Raw genomic sequence first — 21,603 nt, forward strand, 5'->3', positions numbered from 1 at the left:
TAAGCTACTGTTTGTTTGTTTTTTTTCTTCTTTTTTTTTTCATCCTTTGTTATATGTCAGCACTGCTGATCTCCTGCATTGACTTCCTGTGTACGTGATGGCTGCATGGTATTTATTAGGTAGGGTTTCCTCATGTTGACAACAGTGGACCATGCCTGTAAAATGTGTGTTGAAACTACCAGTAATCTATATCAGAAGCTTGTGTGATAGGGTGACAACAAAGGAGCACAATTGCTAGACAGGGACAGAGTGTTGTCATCCTATAACAGGAAGCTCAGGATCTCTGGGTATTATTTTTATGAAGGTGGCAGATTTTAAAATATTGAAAATAATTTTTAAAATTACAAAAAAAAAAATGTTAAAGCTTACCGTTATATGAGATTTTGATGATAAAGTTTACGTCTACTGTAAAGTAAACCTGAAAAAACAAACAAACAAAAAAACATAGTGCTCAGCCTTTTAGCCATTCTGTCACATATAACTCGGGGCTGGGGAAGAGCATGCCATAGAATGTCCAATTATCAACAATGAAAGGTCTTGGGTTAAAGTGAACCTGTAGCCAGGTTATGGATAATAAAGACTTTATATATTCCCAATAAGCTGCACATGAGCTTTAAAACCAGCCCTCACTCACCTCTTTGGCTGTGCAGAAACTGTAGAGAAATGTACAGCCAAAGCAGTTTTTTGATAGAGTAAGAAAGAGTTCACTCTCCTACCAGGTTACCTTTTCCTATCTGTGTCCCACTGAAGATCATTTCTTTTTTTGGGAAATGCGAGGAAATCTCACCAAAGTAATAGGAGGTCCTCTCTGAGACAGTTGTCACTAGAACATTTGTCCCCATTGGAAGACCAACCTCTGTGGTAACTTAAAATTTAGATTTTCCCCTCTCTCTATCTTTCAGTGATAATGGTCACCAGGACACATATAGGGTGAATCTCCTCAGTGGAGACATAGACAGCGCAACATTTTTTTTTAAAAATCAGAAATACAATTTATTAAACTTTAACAAATAAACACAACAGACACAACCAGTATACAATTCTGTATTGGTGTTCCAAAGTTCCTATTAGCTGTATAAGGTGTGGAACATTGAGAGAACCTGAAATAACTCCTAAAGCACAATCACAAAATATTCAGACTTTGCAAAGTGCACATATATTGGGGTAGGATGTAATAACAAAAGGTGTACCACTCAAGGTGAAGACTACAACAGGACTATAAAAAATTGTTGTGTATATTAACCCAGAATTCTGTCTGTTACAAGGTCCACCTGAAATTGTTAACCAGTCCCCCCAGAGTCTATCAACATTTCCTGCGCATCCCCAATGTTGAAAAATTACTTTTTCAAGCTTAAGGGTGTCATCCATGCTAATTATCTATTCTCTGTGGGTGGAGACCCTATCAGTCTTCCACTGTTGTAGAAGGAGTCTACGGGCCAGGATGAGAGCTCTATTAACAGCTGTCTTCTGGTCAATGGGGGATCATCCAAAATTCCTAAGATCAATCAGGTCAGTCATATGGAAGACCATAATAATAGTGTTAACCACCTCCACCCAATAGTGATGAAGTTTGGAGCAGTGCCGATTAAGGTCCCCTCGCATAGTAGTACAGTTTGCATAGACGGAGGACTGCAAAATACCCATATGATGCAGTTTAAAGGGTGTATAGTGGACATGAAGAACTATATACTTGTGAGTTAGGAGTTTCTCCTCCAAATGGCCTATATCCTGTTCCCATTTCTCTTTATCATTACAAGGGTAACCTTCAAAGTAGGGTGGGAGTAACATTTTATAGCATCTAGAGATAAAACCCCTTTGTGTCTTGAACTAAGTGGATATACTGAAACACAGGTGTAGGAGAAAGGGACTAGTCCATTGAAAGACCCTGCGAGTGAACAGCATGACAAAGCTGGAAGTAGTAGAACTGCAACATCGGAAGTAGATAGAATGTGGTCTGCAGACCATTCCTGAAGACCTGCCTTAAATGGGTAATTCCCTGACAACTCCACATTCTGGCACATGGCAGCTTCATCAGTTCTCCATACATTGAATCACATCAAATAGGGCTGTATTCAGTAAAGACCGTGACCCCCTGAAGAGATCTCACCTTCAGCCAAACCTTGTGTAGTAAAGAATATGTGGGATAAGTTCTATTTGAAAATTTAAAACATAGGGATTCTAAACCCCCGGGTATATTCTGTGTCTTCATATGGTACCACATAAGGAAATGGGCAGAGGGCGACAACGAAATTGCAGTGGCCTTTGGCAAGAAGACACCAATAATGTCTTGCATTTGGGCCCGCCAAATAATACAGCCAGGGATTAGGCAATAGGCAAGGAACCCCCACCTCAATCTTTGCAATGTCGAAGCTGCTCAAATTTAACAGCAATACAATTTTCAATAGCAAAAAGTGCAGTGCTAAAATACATGAAACATAAAGTGCCATGTATAAAAAACAAAACAAAAATAACAACATAAATCGAGCATTTGACCATCTTGCATCACACAAATAATGATTAAAATCCTAAAAGTCCAAAGAGTGTAAAAATCGTCAAGTAACAGTATATTTATAGGTGATGTCAGACATAGAAGGTGCCAAAGTGCTTCTAGGTATAAAGTGACACAACAGGATCTTTGACAACTCATACTGTATGTGGCCTCAAGGGGGTGGGCTTTCTTCCATGACATTGCACATGTATTTTTACTGGAAGAACTGAGCTGTAACCAACAGTTCCTGATCTCAGAGTAATGATCAGGACCCAATAAGACCAGCTCTTGATCAATTAATCACTGTAATAGTCAATCACTGTGATCACTAGTGTTTGAACCCACCCCTGTACTTTTTATCCTTTGTGACATTACATAGGGCAGATAGATGAATTTCCCGATGTGGCTATAGTATTTTGACAGCTGATACCATACCTGTCAAAATTCCCAAGTAATAGCTCAGTCTTATTGGATACAGGCTCTGTTCACTCAACAGTTTTCTGCCTGGCTCCTTCTACAGAGCCACCCACTGAGTTAGGTTTGGCCAGTTCATCAGGAACCTACCGAATATCGCACAGTGTATGGCCAGCTGTATTAGTGTGTGTGTGTGTGTGTGTGTGTATATATATATATATATCTAATATACCTTCACCGTAGTTGGAGAAAGGAGAAAGCAGCACCCGGTTCGTAGTGCAATGCAATCTAGTCCTCCCACCGACCATATATACAAGAAAAATCAATGTCATATCATTAAACGCTATAGCATGTAATACGTTGAACAGATTGGTTCAATAGAATTTTAAGTGCAGCAATCCTCTGGATGTTTCTTGCATATATATATATATATATATATATATATATATATATATATATATATATATATATATATATATATATAAAATGTGTGCTATTGGTTCTGGGCCCAATTAATGCTCACATATGTGTTATTCCTCACATCCTCAGGAGTAGGAGCATTTTTTTTGTTTTTTTTTTGGTGGTGGGTCATTGTAATGACATACAATTTTATATAGAGGTAAAGGCAAATGATGAAAAATAAATTGTACAGAGGCAAAGAAAAAAGAGAGAGAGGGTGCTGCTTAAGTGTAGTTTATTAGAATAGTGATAAAATCAATTTTATATACTGTATACACTCACTGTGTGACATAAAATAACTGGGTTATGTAGTGGAGATCTAGTGGAGTCTGCTTTGGGATAAGTAGTCTGGAGGAGAAAGGAGAAAGGGATAATATCTATCTGCAGAGTTCGGCAGGGATGTGACCAGGCCAAGCAGAGTGGAGCAGGTTGGCAGCTGGTTGGATAAAAATTCATAGTTGGTCTCCTCCGACTGTGACAGGCACAGCTGAGCATGGAAAGCGTCCAGATTTCCATGGCAAATAGTGGGGGCATGGCTATGCATTTCAGGGCAGTACCACCCTTTCTTCCCGAAACTTGTATCCACATCCTCACACATGTCACATATGTCACTGGTTGCCATGGAAATACAGACAATTCCACGTTCAGTTCTGCCTGTCACAGTCAGGGGAGACCGAGCGTACATTTTTAATCCATAAAGCCGCCTTTCTGTTCCACTCTGCTTGGCCTAGCTGCATCCCTGCAGAACTCTACAGATAAATATCTCCGCTCTCTCCTCCAACAGACTGCTTATCCCAGGGTGGACTCCACTGGACCTGTCACTTTATTTACCAGTCATTTTAGGTCACACAGTATGTGCATATATACATTAAATTTTTTTGCAATTCTAATACAACTACACTTAGAAGGTGGCACCCTCTCTTTTTCTTTGCCTGTATACATTCTACAGGAATACTTGAGGTCCTAACATTGAGAGGTGCAGCAGCCGTACTAATTGCTTGTTTATCGTCCACCACTACAGAAATCCATAGACCTATCAGGACTATTACAACTGGGGGGCAGCACATGTTCTCTATTCATATGCGCCATCTTTTTACTATACAAGACAATTTTTTTAACTGTTTTTGGACCAGTTTTCCTTTTATAACAAAAATAAAAATAGAATCAGGGGATACCCATTACATTTTACCATCAAATTAAGGTTTGATATATCCTAAAAAAAGGTATCTTCTCTTTTCATATAAGGCACCTGGAGTGTCCAAGGATTGTGCATATTTTTAAAGGGTACCATGACTGAATAAAGGTTGAGAAATGCTGCTCTAAGCTGTTAAAAAATTGACCTCAACATGACTTCTGTTATGATGTTTGAGGATGAATTGCTCCACAGTACCTGTAGCTACAGAGGTTGGTGAAGTTTGCAGCTTATTATGAAAATGTAAATACTTCACTGTCTAGAGTATGGTCAAATGTTCAATTTACATGCAAAATCAGCTAAATGGCCTATTTACAAATTCCTGTTTAAATCAATATCCAACAATTCTCAGAGTCTAAGAATAAGTTTTACAGATTTACACATTTCCTTCAATAATAAAAATCCCTAAGCAGAAATTTGAACTCATACAGAAATAACTCTGCTCCCTCCAGCAACAGCGAAACTGTTTCTAAATTTTACCAGCAGCATAGAAAACCCCACGGGTGCCGTTTAAGTGAAATGATGGCGGACGCAGTTGTCAATTTGGTTTTCATACTAACTATAAACCATGATTGTTATTTCTCTAGTTTTTATAATCTGACTTTGGAAACAGCTGTAAGGGGAATACATAGTATTTTTTTTCCCCACAATACTAAATACAAAGTTATAATAAATATTCTGATGAATGAGTTTATTGCCCAAATCCAACCTAAACTTCCTATTCAATTAGGAAATACTTTATTGCTACGAGTAGATAAACTATTGGAGTGGCCAGACAAAAATAAAATGCAATTGACATTGTGTAGACAACTTACCGTATATTGATTGTGCTTACCATTGTGTTTGTAGTCCCAATGAAGGGGACTTTTTGAACCACCTAAAATTGGTTGGAGTCATTTTAGAACTCTGCCAATAATAAACCTGATCTGTGCTCAATACAAAAGGTCATGGCACTCTCATCCTTCACCTGCTCTAAGCCCCCGTACACACGGTCGGACATTCCGACAACAAAATCCGTTGGATTTTTTCCGCCGGATTTTGTGCGAAACTGGTGTTGCATACACATGGTCAGACAAAGTTGTCGGAGAATCCGATCGTTCAGAACGTGATGCCGTTATTTCATTACGACGAGACTACGTTAAGGCTAGTAGCCAATAGCTTTGGTCTCGTAATTTGATCTGAGCATGCGTGACACTTTGTCTGATCGGAATTCTCTACAAACAATCGGACAAAGTCCGATCAGATCACGTTGTCGGAAAATTTTATATCCAGCTCTCAAACTTTGTTGGTCGGACATTCAGATGGAAAAAGTCAGATGGAGCCCACACACGGTCGGATTATCAGACATCACAGTCTGATCAGACATTTTCCGTCGGAATGTCCCACCGTGTGTACAAGGGCATAGACTTTAGCTCCTTGATCTGGCTCAAAGAGCTGACTGGATTAAACAATAAGCAATACAAAAACACCTAGTTCAAATACTCCTTTTCCATAGTATTTCCTTTTCCATAATATAGTTCAAATACTCATCCACAGCAGAGTCCAGCACCCAACTGCCTCCGTCCTTTACCAGGGTTTTATTGCTGTCTATGTCCCTCACGCTCACAAATTTTTTCTGGTGAACGTTGATAAAAGGACAGAAAGTTATGGGAGTATCCGACATTTTACAGTCATTACTGGAACAGTAGGTGAGGGGAAATCCGATAATGGGACCCCTGTTCTGGTGACAAGTGTCTCACAGGAGATGTACCCGTACTTTGGAGAGATAATCTTTACCTTGTTGTGTTTCTGGGACAGGAAGGAAAGGTAAATTTCTCCAACAAGCACAAAACTTGATGGGGGTCCAACAAAACTGGAAGTGAGGAAATTTTGCCCGATGGGGAAACCTACATTAAAATGAAATAATTAGTAGAGGGGGGAAGGGATAAAATCTCAATTACAGTAGGCGTTTCTTCAAAAACATAGCAGCATACTAGCAAGTGAAGGAGACAAGTACCCCTATGGTTAGCATTTTCCAATATTCTTTACTAACAGGTTGACAACACATCTGCAGTTCAGTATCTCCAGGAAGAACTGATTGCCATTCGCAATCTGTATGAGAAGGAAATTGGAGAACTTCGGGAGAAGCTGGAGCAGAGCTATTACGAAGGAAGCAGAGATGGGCACAGTGGTCCGCCGGGCAATTTGATGGCTGCAGAGTACCAAAGCAGGTGGGGTTTGTTACCTGTATCCCTTACTTATGTCTAGCATAGCGCATAACTTCCAGGGCCTATTGCACAAGATTTCAAGCATGTTCACATTTTGAGCTGTTAACCTCAAATTGTTGAAAGGAATTCTTGATGTAACATTCACATTTACAGTATACATGCCTACTGTTTAACAATGTTTAAGATTGTATTTTATTTACACATTTGTAAGTGCTTCCCTGGGGGCTAGCTGTATGTCTGAAAAGGTTGTTCACTACTCTTTGATTGGCAGTTGAGATGTAAGGATAAACCATCTAATGTCTTCAAACTGTCTGAATAGATTTGCTAAAGTTTAATTTAAAGTGCAATTACTGTGTTACATTTTTACACAACATGAAGAAAACAGACATTTTTTGGTAACATGCATCCACATTGGAGCATTACAATGCTATGGAGATAAGGGAAGGCACTTGGGACGGTTGGAACTTAACATGGAACTGTGTCCAGATTGTGCACATCAGCACCAACCCCCACAGGGGCCACTGAAATTAAGGTATCCTGTCAGGGTCTGGGTTTGAACCTTGGAACTCTGCAGTATTTGGCTGTAGCTTGCTGTGCCACCAGAGATGCTGGACAGCTCCCTGTCTGTTCCATTGTTCCTCGACTATTCTTCAGCTTGATCTCAACCTGAAATCACTTGTTACTGACCTTTGGCTTGTTTACTGACTATGCTTCTGCTTGATCCCTACCTGCTACATCTGTTACTGGACCCAGACTTGATCACCTGGTGTTCTTGAGGGCCATGACCTGACACAACCCCTTTCAGGACACTGGGAGCGTGAATTACAGCGGCTGTTTTTTTGTTTTTTTTTGAAGCACCGGATTAGAGCCAAAGGCTCTACTAGGCTTCAAAATAGGGTAGGCTCGCGGTGCAGAGTATTGTGCCATGAGCCTACCCAGGTGTTACAACAGCAAATGAACATCACCAGATTGGCTGAAAAGACAGGCAATCCTATTGGACACCTAGGAGGAGGGGAGGAGACGCACGGTGGAAGCGAGGAGGAGAAGACAGAGGAGCCGATGCCCCCTGCAGCCTGATGTCCACCGATGCCCTGATCCCCGATGTTCAGGCCGCTGACCGATCCCCGTTGCTGCCGAATGTGCTTGCTGCTGCCCAAACACAGCAGTACCCACGGACCGGCAGACAGCGAGGTGGGGGTTGAGGTGCCACAGGGGGGTTGTTTGCCGCCCCCCGAAACAAAAGAAACCACAAGCTGCCACTGCTCCCAGGGATTGGCTGAGGCTATATAAAATGTCATAATCCAGTGGTTAATCCTTCTACTCTTTCAGAGACAGGCAGCAGCAATCAACTACCAGGGTTAGGGATACTTGACCCAACCTAGAAAATAAATTGCTGTTGGTCTGGATACAGTAGAGCCGAAAACGAAATTTAGCAGCCTAGAGCAGGGGTGCTGTACAGTACAAACTAACATATTTGTATATTCTTAACAAGCAAGTAAAAGCATTTTAAAACCAGCTCTCCTGATCCTTCTTGCCTCTGTAGCTATAGGCATCATGGAGAAACAAATCTTCAAAGTTCACAACAGAGGCAGATAACATTTATTTTCCCACCCCTTTCCACAACTTCCTGGGTTCCCTGTATGCTTCGCAGCTTCTTCTCTGCTGCTTACTTTCAATTTCTAAGGACTACATACCCAAGCAGTAATTCCTGTACTGATGCCACCTCTTATGCCCCATACACACGGTCGGACATTCCGACCACAACATCCGTCAGACTTTTTCCGGCGGATTTTGGATGAAATTTGTATTGCATACACACGGTCGCACAAAGTTGTCGGAAAATCAGATCGTTCGGAATGAGGTGACGTTATACACATATGACGGGACTACGTAGAGGCCAGTAGCCAATAGCTTTTGTCTCCAAATTTTTTCTGAGCGTGCGTGGCACTTTGTGCGTCGGAATTCACTACATGTGATCAGAAAAAGTCTGATTGGATTTTGTTTTTGGAAAATCTTAGATACAGCTCTCAAACTTTTTCCGTTGGAAATTCCGACAGAAAAAGTCCGATAGAGCCCACACACGATCGGAATTTTCCAAAAACATAATCCGATCTGACTTTTTCCGTCTGAATTTCTGACCGCGTGTATGGGGCATTAAACTTCTCCACTCAGCACCTCTGTAGTTCAAAAGGCAGGCACTATGAAATGTATGACGCAGCAGTGCGTTTTCAAAGGACACAGTGAATATGTGTCTGAGAATTGATGACCAGGGTAGTCTAACGGTCCCTCTTCTTGAACCTGTTACCCATTCTACTCTAACCCCCACCCCTTTTACCACAACCATGAAGGATGAGACCACACCTTGCTTTGGAGTAAAATGGCCATAACAGCCTTTATTAACATTACTCAAAACACTCCAATAATATATATAACCATAACAAACATCAGGTATAACGAATAGCATATGAATAACATGCCCGGTCTGGTGATCTCTGATGGTGACCCATAACTTTTCCAAACAACCAGCTCACTGCGGTACCCACTTCCACTTAACCAGGCCTGCAGCTGTGACCGATCAGAGACAACTTCCCACAGTTATAACCATAACGGTATTCCATCCAACGTTCAGGAATACACCGGAGGGACCCATACTAGCAATGGGCCCCCTACCCCTTATCAGATGACCTCTAATTTACCGCCAACCGTCAAAGACCACCAGACAAACACCGCCACAGCCCAAAAGGGTGACCCCTTCAACCTTGAGGGCCACCCCACACCCGAAAGGCCTTCTGAATACCGTCTTGCAATCTCAAGAACCATAGGTCAATCCCTACATCGGATAAGTGCACCCCATCCCGTCTAAGGTACATACCCACATTGCATTCCAGCTCCCGGTGCCGAACCATGATCCCACCATGCTGGACCACGAACCTCCCCACCACCTTGTTGACCCTAATACGGGTCCTATTGATGCTCTCAACAGAACGAGCCCAGCGCCAGACCGTCCTAGCTACAATGTCCGACCAGACCACCACCGTACCCGGAAAATTAAATTGCAGCCGCATGAAATCGGACTTGATGTCTGCAATCAAATCCCTGACCTTCCGGACTGCAAGGTCGTTCCCCCCCCGCATGGATCACTAGCACCGCCAGGGGTCCCTCCCGTAACGCATGACTTTCAACCTCCCCTAACACACGTTCCCACTTCATCCCCGGGATCCCCAACCACCTCAAGCAAGCCTCACTCCTAGAAATACAGAGTTGCCTGCCCTCAGGTCGTTGGTCTCCTCTCCTGGCCCCCCAACACACGTAGGAGTGCCCCACGATCCAGACGAGGCAAGCCGTACCTCCATCTGAAAAGAAAAAACCAACAGCATAAAACCAGCCAGCAATTACCACCATTGCACCCACCACAATAGGAAACCCATCCACACCTTCCCGCACTTATTTAAATGAATTCCACTTTTGGTTTGCCTGTGTTCCCTTCTTTATTTTTATTTTTTTTTTCATAAACCAACTCAATCCACCGCCAACTGCGGCCTAACATACGTACAAAAACGCCAAGATTCCCATCTCCCAATCCGGCAAACTGCCTCCTCATCCAACCCACACCGGGCAGCCTCAGTGGCCGCCCCGATGCGGAAGGAGTGCGACGCAAAGTCCCTGCTATCCAAACCCACCTCCTGCAAACACTTCCGGAACACCGAAAAAAAAATTGGTACCTGGACAAAAAGGACCCGTCCTCATGCCACAGGAAAGCCCCTTCACCCCCCCCCCCGCCTCATTTTTCGAAAGTCACGAACCGCTGCCACGGGGCACACCCTGGATCCAGGTAACGCAAACAGGGACACCAGCACCCCCTTCCCCTGCTGGTCCGTTTTGGACCAGCGCAGCCAGAGCCCCACCCGGTCCCCGTCCAAACATACATCCCCATCTAGCAGACCACCAGCCACCCTCTTGGTCGGGCTCACCAATTCCCCAATCCAAAACGCACCATAAAAAGCCAAAGAACAGCCGCGCCTCGTAATCTGAAGTGCAAACAAACCCCAGCCGAGCACATATCGCCTGCAGGTTCGCGAACGTGACCGGCCTCCGCGCATCCCTCGTCTTGTTCTGCTTGCGATAACTTTTTAACGCCTGTCGCACCCAGAAATCCTTAGTCCAATCTTCCACCCGTAACAACTTAAACATGAATGTTAGACCCGCCAGTTTCCGGGCAATCACTGAAACCAACACCCCCTGCTCCATATTTCTGGCCACAAAGTAGAGCACCAACAGCTGCCTATCGGATCCCCGATCACTTACCCCTGCCTCGCGAACCAGACCTGACCATTCCGTCCAAACCTTGGAGTAGGCCGACCACGTGGACGCACACACCGACTGCCTGATCCATCCCGCGGCGATTCCAATGGCAGCCTCCAAATCCACTCCGGGCAAGGGGCCCCCTCTGCTTCCGCGCCCGGAGCCAGCTCCCTGAACCTGTCCCACTGAAAACGAGACAGGGAGTCAGCCAACTAATTTTCCATGCCCGGGATGTGTACAGCGTAAATAAAAACATTCAACTGTAAACACCGAAAAACTAACTGCCGCATCAGCCGTATAACCGGAGGGGAAGTAGCCGACATGCGGTTAACCACCTGTACAACACTCATGTTGTCGCAATTAATGTGCAACTTTAAATTCCTACACTCCTCCCCCCATAGCTCCAACGCTAACACCACCGGAAATAGTTCCAACAGAACCAGATTGCCCAGGGAACCCGCTGTCTCCCATGCCTCCGGCCAAGGCCCCGCGCTCCACTTGCCCCTGAAAAACGCCCCATACCCAGTAGAACCCGCCGCACCCGTGGCCAAGTCCATATCAAAGTTGCTAACCGGGCCCGCCATCCACATTGCCCTACCATTGTAGGAAGCCAAGAACTCGTGCCAAACCTGCAAGTCCTGCCTAGGGTCCCTACCCAGGCGCACTAAGGCCGCGTACACACGGGCAGACTGTTCGTCCAACTTTGTCCGCTGAACAGTGTTTCAGCGGACAGTCCGCTCATGTGTGGGCTTCAGCGGACAGTTTCAGCGGACAGTCTGACGGAATTTCCGTAAGACTGTCCGCTGAAACTTGGTTTGAGCGGACAGTCCGCTCGCGTGTAGGCTTGTTCGGCAAACTAAGTCTCGCGCATGCTCAGAAAGAATTTACACGGCGAAGGTTGCATTGCAGTGTATCGGACGCCGAATTTCTCATCCCGTCGTACGTGCCGTTCACGTCATCGCGCAAGTTTTCAGCGGACTGTTCGTTCGTCGTGTGTGGTCAAGTCCGTTCATGCTAATTTTGAACGGACTGTTTGTCAAACTGTTTGACGAACCTAGTTGGGCGGACAGTCCGCCCGTGTGTATGCGGCCAAAGTGAGTCGGAACGCTGACCCCGCCGTAGCCACCGACAACCGCCCACAGAAAATCCTTCCCATGGGAATGATCTGACAAGCGAAGTTCAGCTTACCCAGGAGCAACTGCAACGTCCGCAACTGAACCTTACGCCGGCCCTGAATATCCCTGATCTCCCGCTGCAACTCCTCCAACTTGTTCCCAGGCAGCCGACACTCCATCGCCTGGGAATCGATCACGATCCCCAGGAAACTCAGCTCCGACGTCAGACCCTCCGTCTTATCCGCCGCCAAGGGGACCCCAAACCTGCCTGCGATGTGCTGCAACGTAGACAGCAGAATCGCACACACAGCGGAGGTAGGCGGGCCCACACAGAGGAAGTCGTCCAAATAATGGATAACCGACTCCAGGCCTGAAACGTCCCTCACCACCCATTCCAAAAAGGAGCTAAATGTCTCGAAGTACGCACACGAAATCAAGCAACCTATCGGTAGGCACATATCCACATAACATTTTTCGCCCCAGTGGCCCCCCAACAGCCGAAAGCTATCAGGATGAACCGGGAGCTGCCGGAATGCTGATTCCATCGGCTTTGGTCATCTGCACCCCTTGACCATACAGCCGCACCCACCGGACTGCTGTGTCAAACGATGTGTAGGACACCGTGCACACCTCGGGGTCAATAAAATCGTTTACTGAGCCCCCTTTTGAAAACAACAGGTGATGGATGAGGCAAAATTTTCCCACCTCCTTCTTGGAGACCACCCCCAATGGGGAAACCACCAAGTCGGGCCAAGACTTCGCCCCGAACGGCCCCCCATTAGCCCGAGCGCCGCCTCCTTTTGTAGCCTGTCGTCCACAACCCCCGGATGCTGCAACGCCGACTTCAAGTTTTTCGCCACCAGCGGCACCGCTGGCATTGAACAGGGAACCCTAAAGCCGTCCTGAAACCCCACCGCTAGCACCCGTACCGCCGCCCTCTCAGGATACCTACTTAGAAAAGGAAGCATCCTTGCCAGTATCATGGAATATGAAATATGACTTACCACCCCCCCCCCCCCCCCCCCGCAGGCCTGCAAAAAGGTTGGTGACCGCTGCTATGGGCTCTAGCCCCAGATCTTTTGCAGACCTAGCAATGCCATGTCAAAGACATCCTTCTGTGTAGAGTGGGTTACAAGGCATGGTGGTTTTAATGCAGGATGAAAAGGGTGGGTGCCAGACACTTTTTTGAATGCAAAGAGATTTATTGTCTCTTAAACAGAACTGTGGGAGAGAGGGTTAGGGCCAGGACACTTAGGTAGATGCAATGTTAATTGGCAGACTCTGAGACTTCTATAGGTAGGCAGTCATACAGGTGAATGCCACCAGCCAGACAACACTTCTGTATAGGTAGGGCGCTGTCTCCTATGGCAACAATCTTGTAGAAGTTACTAACTGTAATTGTATCCAACTATTTGCAACACAAACAGTTCTCAGCTTACCCCACAATCACTCACTGTGGGTCTTCACTCAATGAGCTCCCAGTCTCCCTCACTAGACATCAGATCCAATAGCCACTGGATCCCCTGGGCTCTTCCACTGTTAGCACTCAGTATCTCCCTCAAGCGTCACACCCCGCTTGCCTGCTGGGTCCCTGGCTTGGCACTCACAGATACATTTCAATTCTCACCCCTGCCAACATGCTAGGTCCCTGGCTTGGCACTCACATGCTCCGCAAGCGTCACTTCTGCTGTCCTGCTGGGTCTGCTGGTCCTGCTGGGAAACTTGCTGAAGTTTTCCCACTTCTTCACCGTCCCTAGCTGGTGAGAAGTCTGCTCTGGTACTGGCCTCAGCGTACTCACAGCGATCTCCGGTAACAAGGTGGATGGGTCCTTAAGGCGAAAAGAAAAAGGAACAGGCAGAGCAGTGAAAAATATTGAGGCACCTCATCCCAAGTTAGTTGAATAGAGAGATAAAGGAGGAAGAGACGGGATTATTGCAGTGCAAAACACTTATTTTTAAAGAGAATATATATAAATGGGATCCCCAATTTAGGGGTAAGAAGAGAGAGAGAATAATATAACATATGATAAAAATAGAAAAATTTATTATTTAATTAAATACAATTCTTTAAAATGCAGAAGAGGTATTTAGGGTGACAAATAAACCACATTGATAATTCAGGATTGAGTATCCATGTTCAATCATTCAATTTGATTGAGGTTGTGTTTGGCTAATAGGCTAGAGTCCCAACATGTTTCGCCTCAACAAAGGCTTCTTCAGGGGAGCCAATATTCAACGTCAAGTGGTTGCAACAAAAATCACTGTAGACAAAACAAAACAGAACTGTAAAATGAAGCTCGAAATGTGGTGCAGCCGATACCTCCCATATTAACAACAGATCGATATATTAAGGAAATGATAAGAAAAACTTTTTTTTGAATAGAATAAATTCATAAAGGTACCTACCCCTGGCCAAAACCCTACCATGGCAATCGATTAGGGAAGCCTTCTTAGTATAGGAAGCAGACCGATCATAGAAATCACCAACTAGTGGCTGCAGGAGATAAATAAAACGGACAGTTGCCCACTAGTGCTTAAATATTAAGGGTCCAAAGGGCCCCGTACAGGGCTGAATTACTAAAATATTGAAAATAATGAAAATATTACTTCAATCTTTAAATACCTACCTAAGAATAAAATTCTTTAGTGGATCTCAATGATAGAGCAAGGTATCAGTATGAGGGGTAGGAGGTTCCCTATGGATGATGATGTTGTTATACACCAGCTTAAATATATTAATCAAGACAAGGTCCCATTAGTGAGATCAAATTGTATATAGATATAAATGAATTATAAATTTAAGAAAATAGGCGAAGACTAAATTAATGCCTATATCTTGATACAAATATAGCAGTATGCTCCAAATTTCTGTTGGATTTCAAGAGGGCTTGAAATGTGGATGGGTCCTTAGTGGTGAAAGCTTCCCCTCTACCTCCAACCACAACTGATTTCCTGGCCAGCAGAACCAACCATTACTTCTGGTTGGACTACCAGCCCGCAGTCCCAACCCTACGCTGCTCTCCTGCTTCTGGATAGGCCCTCAGACAGCCTAGCAGCCAGATGTCCCCAGGATAGAACTCAGGCTTATGGCCTAGCGGCCCTGAGCAGAATGACACACGTCCACTCAGACAGCCGTCCAGGTGACACAAAACCTCCAATCACCTGACTCCACCTAAATAAATAGGCTCTTCCAGAAGGCCAATGAAAATCCCTTCCCATTGGCTGAGACACCCCATTCACTCCTAATCTGTCCTTGCTATGCCCTTGTCCTATCTAATGTCACCAGCTACGGTGTCACCTAGTGAAAAAAGAGAAAATTGCAGCAAGTCCAGGATTAGGGAGAAATCAATTGATCTCCTGACAATAGGCCAAGGCAACTATCACCTGGCAACTAAATTTAACAGCATTTAAAGGATATAAATGGTAAATTATGGCGCTAAACCCAAATTTTGTGCCTGGTGTATCTGTGAGAAAATAAATAGTGTCACACTGATTAATGGTCTATGTGCAGGACATGTGAAAATTGTGACACAGTGTTGAATTATTATTTAAACATTATAGAGTTAATAAAATACTAATTGATGTGTGAGATGTGTGTTAACACTGCTGTGTTGAATTCATATACTTTCATATGACAATGCCCAAAATTCATTCAGAAATGTTATACAAAAAAAAAATAATTATGTCAACATCATTGCACGTGGGAAAACTTTCAAAGACGCATCCTAGGATCACTAAGAATGTCCCATATAATAATGTCTTGGATAGCAGTGACATAAAATAAAGTGACTGGTGCAGAAAAGTGCTAATCTTCAATATAGCGAAAACAATTGTCCCCGGTGCGCCACTCAGTGCTGTAGTAATGTGAATGCTCTCACCAGAACTTATACCCCTATGGGGTTGGGTGCGCTTTCACAGTATGAGCCACTGTGCTGCTATCTGGCCTCTGCTGCTGGTGTGCTGGGGAGATGTTCACTCTTCAGTTTATACTGTCTCCATTAGTATATGCATTAGAGGGAGAAACACATCCATGGTGTAGTACGTTCAAACCAATATTTTATTTAAATGTCAAAAAACTACTCACATTAGTAGGTTAAAAAGTTTGCTCTGTATACAAACAACGTCTGCCGGCCGCTTCTGGCTATAGGAAAGGTGCACGTAACGTAGCCACGTTACGCAGCAGCCCTGCCTAAACATCAAGGTGCCGCACCCGCTTGATTCATTTTATATTTTATATTATGGAGGATATAACAGGAGATACTGGAACACCCAAAGCCATAGCTCCCAACTATCCCTGATTTTGAAGGACTGTACCTGATTTGGAACAAAGTCCCTCTGTCCCTCTTTCCTCCTCATTTATCTCTCATTTTGGTCTGATCTATAAAATTCACTATTTATCTTTCAAAAAGTGTTTTCCAGTAACCTTTCTTACGATTTCTAAGTTGCTGCTTTTGTAAACTCTAAAATATAATATAAAGGAATAGTAGTGGTAAAAAGAAGCAACAATATTTTTTTTTAACAATTCTCCTTTAAGGGGGGCATAGCAGGGGATATGTCCTATGCCTACGTACTTTTGCTAATAGGTATCCCTCATTCCCATCTCAGAAAGTTGGGAAAGCTCCCAGGTGGACAGAAACTGAGTTGGGAATTATGTCAGGGAGATCTTAGGCCTCATACACACAATCAGATTTTCCGCAGACAAAACCTCAGACTTTTGTCCAAAGGCGTGTGCCTGAATTTTGTCTCGCCTACAAACAGCAAGGAATTATTGGCCAACAAACACAAACGTAGTGACATACTACGTGTTTTTCAGCTCTTTAGCACCACCCTTTGGGCTCCTTCTGCTAATTTTATGTTAGTAGAAGTTTGGTGAGTGTTGATTTGCGCTTTTCATTTTCTGCTTCTCAGTTCGTTCCTGAACGGCCGTTCGTCAACCAGACATGTTGCAGAATCGGAGGAGATAACATGTTATTTATTATTGGCCTTGGTGTTATTGCTTTGACCAATGTCCAATCCAGGAACAGGAGGAGATGGAGTTCTTGGACCAAAAATTGGTTGCTTTATCGTGACCAATTATGTCATATGCCATTGCTGTGGGAGCTCCAGGAGAATATTCTGGAATTACCTCCGGATGGCAGACACCTGCTTTCACCAACTGTTGACATTGCTGACCCCCTATATTAAGAAGCAGGACACATACATGAGGCTTTTATTTTATTTTTTGGTTGAATAGTAAAGAGTTGATTTGGTATATTTTCTATATTTTTGGATGCATACAATGCACTTTTTGTTAAAGTTCTACTGGCAGATAGCACGTCTAATTTTTTTGTTTTCTTTTTTTAATGCACAATAAAAAATTTTTGGGGAATAATACTTGGCTATGTGTTTTACTTCAAATGACAGTTTGGGAGTAGGCAGTTACATTTTAAAAAATACAATGTAAAATTAACAAGAGACACCAACATAGTTTTATCTTTGATCTTAAAAACTACGGGTGGTGTGGTAACTTGCCCAAAGAAAAAAAAGAAAAAAGCCATAATCATATTATTCTTGATCACTAGAAAAAGAAACCTTTGAAAATGAGTTTGCAATAACTCCATCAGTGTCTCCAGCAAAGCAGCTTCATTATTATCCCATTAAAGAAGAAGAGCATGTGCGCTGCAATTCGAGATTTCATAATTTGCCATGGCACGAATGTTAATTACCCCATTAACGAACGCTAGTTTACAAGACCGACTGCTTCTTGCTCATCCTTGCTTCCGAGCATGCGTGTTTGTACTTTGGACTTTTGTCCGACAGACTTGTGTACACACGCTCGGAAAATCCAACAACCGACATTTGTCCACGGAAAATTTTAAAACCCGCTAACCAACATTTGTCCACGGAAAATTCGACAACAATTGTCCGATGGAGCGTACAAACAGTCAGATATTCCGCCAACAGCCTGTCATCACACAATTCTCGTCTGAAAATCCGATCGTTGTACAAGGCTTAAGTCAAATCGCCCTTCGAATGCACCGTACTAACAATCCAAAGCAGCTCGTCTTCAGACTTTTCTGATTTTCGTACCATGTGTACGAGGCCTTACTGTATTTTACCAACTTTTTTTGCTATGCCAATAATAATTTTTGATAACAAGATTGTTTGCAGTTATTGAATCTGTGATCAGTTATGTATTGTTATACATATGACCCCCTCATCGGGTGCCATGTGTAACTAGCATTATATTTTCAGCTGTACTTACCCCTTATAAAAAAAAAAAAGGCTGTCCTTTAATTATACCAGGGTCCTTCTTTAAATTGGACTGGGTTCACACATATGTGATTCACACCGCATTGCTGTGCACATCAAATGCGATGTCTGTGCGATGCAAATTCAGCCGTACAGTTTGTATGGCTGAAATCGCATTGAATTTGAATCAAAATGGTGCAGGGTCCTTTTTTTTTTTTGTCTGCACTGGAATCGGCTCATATGGTGTCAACACCTATGCGATCCAATTCCACAGTTTGCACGGTGTTCTGCTGCATTCTGCAAACCGATTTGAGGGTGTCATTAAGGGCCGGTTCACACAGGGGGCGACACGAGGCGACACAAATTGCCGTGCCGCGATCTGACAAGTCGCCCCCGTTCTGTACAATGGAACCGTTCTGAAAGGAGCGACTCGAGTCGCTCCGACTCAGAAAAAAGGTTCCTGTACTACTTTTGGGCGACCTCGGGGCGACTTGCATTGACTTCTATACAGAAGTCATTTGCAAGTCGCCGCTGAGGTCGCGGCAGGTCGCGGCGAGGCAAGTCGGTGTCGCCTCGCATCGCCCCCTGTGTGAACCGGCCCTAACTTTCTATTGACACCTGCAGCCGTTTGCAGAGAGCAGTGTGAACTGCCTGTGAGTTAGATATGATGCGGGAACCTGAACAGGAATCACGCTGGTTCCCACATCGCATTAGTGCAAACCGAGACAAAGGAGTCTATGCATATTAAAGTATTGTTGAAATGATAAAAATTATAAAAGTGTTTGGAGAAGGAAAGGGGAGGGAAGTGACATGCTATTCTCAGACAGGATGCAGGTGACTTCCTGTTGGCTATCACATGGAACAAGGGAAAGGGGATTGATAAAAAAAAAAGTCATAATCTGTAGAACATTTGTTCCATATGATGACAAGGGAAAACACAAACGCCCATGACCTCATTGCTCCATGTTGTTTTAGCAATGACCAAAAGGACTTTTTTAGTAGCAGTACTTTTTTTTACTTTTTAAAGATGCCAACAAAGTGTTCCTTTAAAAAAAGAATTATAATGATATAAAAATTGGGCTGTGTACAGCAAGTCCATAGCATTAGGCCCCTTTCACACTGGGGTGGTGCGTGCGTCAGCGGTATAGCACCGCTATTTTTAGCGGCGCTTTACCGTCATTTTAGCGGCAGTATGCGCCCGCTAGCGGGGTGGTTTTAACCCCCGCTAATGGCCGAAAAAGGGTTAAAACCGCCCAGCGGGGGTTAAAACCGCCCGGCGGTATAGCCGCGCTGTCCCATTGATTTCAATGGGTAGGAGCGGTTTAGGAGCGGTTAATACACCGCTCCTTCGCCACTCCAAAGATGCGGCTAGCAGGACTTTTTTCACCGTCCTGCTAGCGCACCGATCCAAAATGAAATTTGATGTGAAATGGGATGGTTTTTTCAGGCGCTACACAGGTGCTATTTTTAGCGCTGTAGCGCCTGAAAACCGTCTCGGTGTGAAAGGGGCCTAAAACTAACAAAACCTCTGCTCATTCAAGCCATTAACTAAACTCAGGCCAATTCCCAACTAACAGTATGTCTTCTAATGAGTTTCCCAAAACAAATAGGCAGTATTTATACCTTTTCAGTGTTCTGTCAGCAGTCAGCCTTTTCACCCAGCAGCAGACAGGAAAGAGAGAGAGATCTGGATACCAGGTAAGCTCTGGACATAGAAAAGGAGGCTTTATCTCACCCAATGCTCTACAAAGCTTCCAGGACCCGGTACAGAACCCAATTTAAGATTCTGAACAAAAAAAAGTTTGTTTTATCAGGCATAAACCCTTATGGCCCCCTCACCATGTGTAAGTATGGACTGAATATCTAAAAAGTAAAGTCTAAGTCAATGTGTGTGATTGATATGGAAGAATAGTCAACCATGTGGGGAGTATGAGGTTCTGTGGTCACTCATTTTTAAATCGGTTATGAATAGTAATGTGCATGGTGGGCAGTGCACATATCAGTTTTTTTACATTTTAACTGCTTACTGACCCGTCGCAGTACATACATTATACTGCAACAGGGCAGCTCCTACAGGCACAGTGACGTATCCGTACGTTGCTGCCTGTTTCTGGGGGTTTCTGGCGAGCGATCACAGTCCCACTACAAGCCACTGATGGCTGCCATTAATAGTATAAAAAAAAAAATTCCAGTGTATATATACTATCATTTGTAGACACTATTAACTTTCACACAAATTAAACAATATATGCTTATTGGATTTATTTCCCCAAAAACATGCAGCAGAATACATTTTGGCCTACATTTGTGCAGAAATTTGATTTTCTAAAAAAAAAAAAAAAAAAAAAAATTATTAAATATGTTTTATAGCAGAACGTAAAAATACATATTTTTTTTCAAAAATGTCTGGTCTTTTTCATTTATGTAATAAAAAAATAAAAATCCCAGTGGTAATCAAATACCACCAAAAGAAAGCTCTATTTGTGTGACAAAAATTGAATGCATTTCATATGGGTACAGTGTTGCATAAATGTGTAATTGCCTGTTAAAATAGCACAGTGCCAACTAGCAAAAAAATGGCCTGGTCGTGAAGGGGGTAAAATCCTCCAGAGCTGAAGTGGTTAAAGTGGTTGTAAAGCCTCAAGGTTTTTCGCTTTAATGCTCCCCCCAGACATCCCCTTTTTCTTACGCGAGCCCGATCCGATCCAGTGATGTGCACGAGCATAGCGGCTCTAGCTGCTGTCTCTCTCCTCATTGGATAGATTGATAGCAGCAGCAGCCGCTGCTGTCAATTAAATCAGTGACATTGGAGCAGGGGCAGGGCCGAGTTCTGCTGTCTATGCCAATGGACTCAACAGCGGGACTCGGGAGCAAGAGCGCACAGGTGCCCCCAAAGAAAGCGGCTTTACATAGGGGCACCCGATGATGAGGAGAAGCCAGAAGTCCTGGCAGTGCAATCCAGAAGAAGATGATCAGGGCTGCTCTGTGCATGTTTGTAATTTGAATTTTTTTTTTTTTAATTATGAGGGTCTGCAACCCCTTTAATTAATCATATGTCTGAAATGATCATTCAATGCCACAAAAAAAAGGTAAATTCACTGACGTCCCTTCCATTTTTTCTAATGTTTAACAGTTTATTTTAAAAAAGTACACAAATTAATGATATAGCTTTAGAATTAATCAATTATGCCATAA

At 43.7% G+C, this 21,603-nt stretch overlaps 1 protein-coding gene across 3 annotated transcripts in view; it reads left to right on the forward strand.

Annotated features, from left to right (window-relative positions):
• The window catches only part of LMNTD1 (lamin tail domain containing 1), a 213,294-nt gene that overhangs the window by 16,832 nt on the left and 174,859 nt on the right, over positions 1 to 21,603 (forward strand). For all 3 annotated transcript variants that reach the window (XM_077469094.1, XM_077469095.1, XM_077469096.1), the window contains exon 3: positions 6,588 to 6,763. In XM_077469094.1, the coding sequence (XP_077325220.1) occupies positions 6,588 to 6,763 (176 nt within the window). The remainder of the gene's footprint in view (positions 1 to 6,587; positions 6,764 to 21,603) is intronic.

The sequence above is a fragment of the Lithobates pipiens genome, unplaced genomic scaffold (assembly GCF_037356315.1).
Source record: "Lithobates pipiens isolate NorthernLeopardFrog02 unplaced genomic scaffold, aLitPip1_a1.2 Scaffold_8, whole genome shotgun sequence".
NCBI classification, from domain to species: domain Eukaryota; kingdom Metazoa; phylum Chordata; class Amphibia; order Anura; family Ranidae; genus Lithobates; species Lithobates pipiens.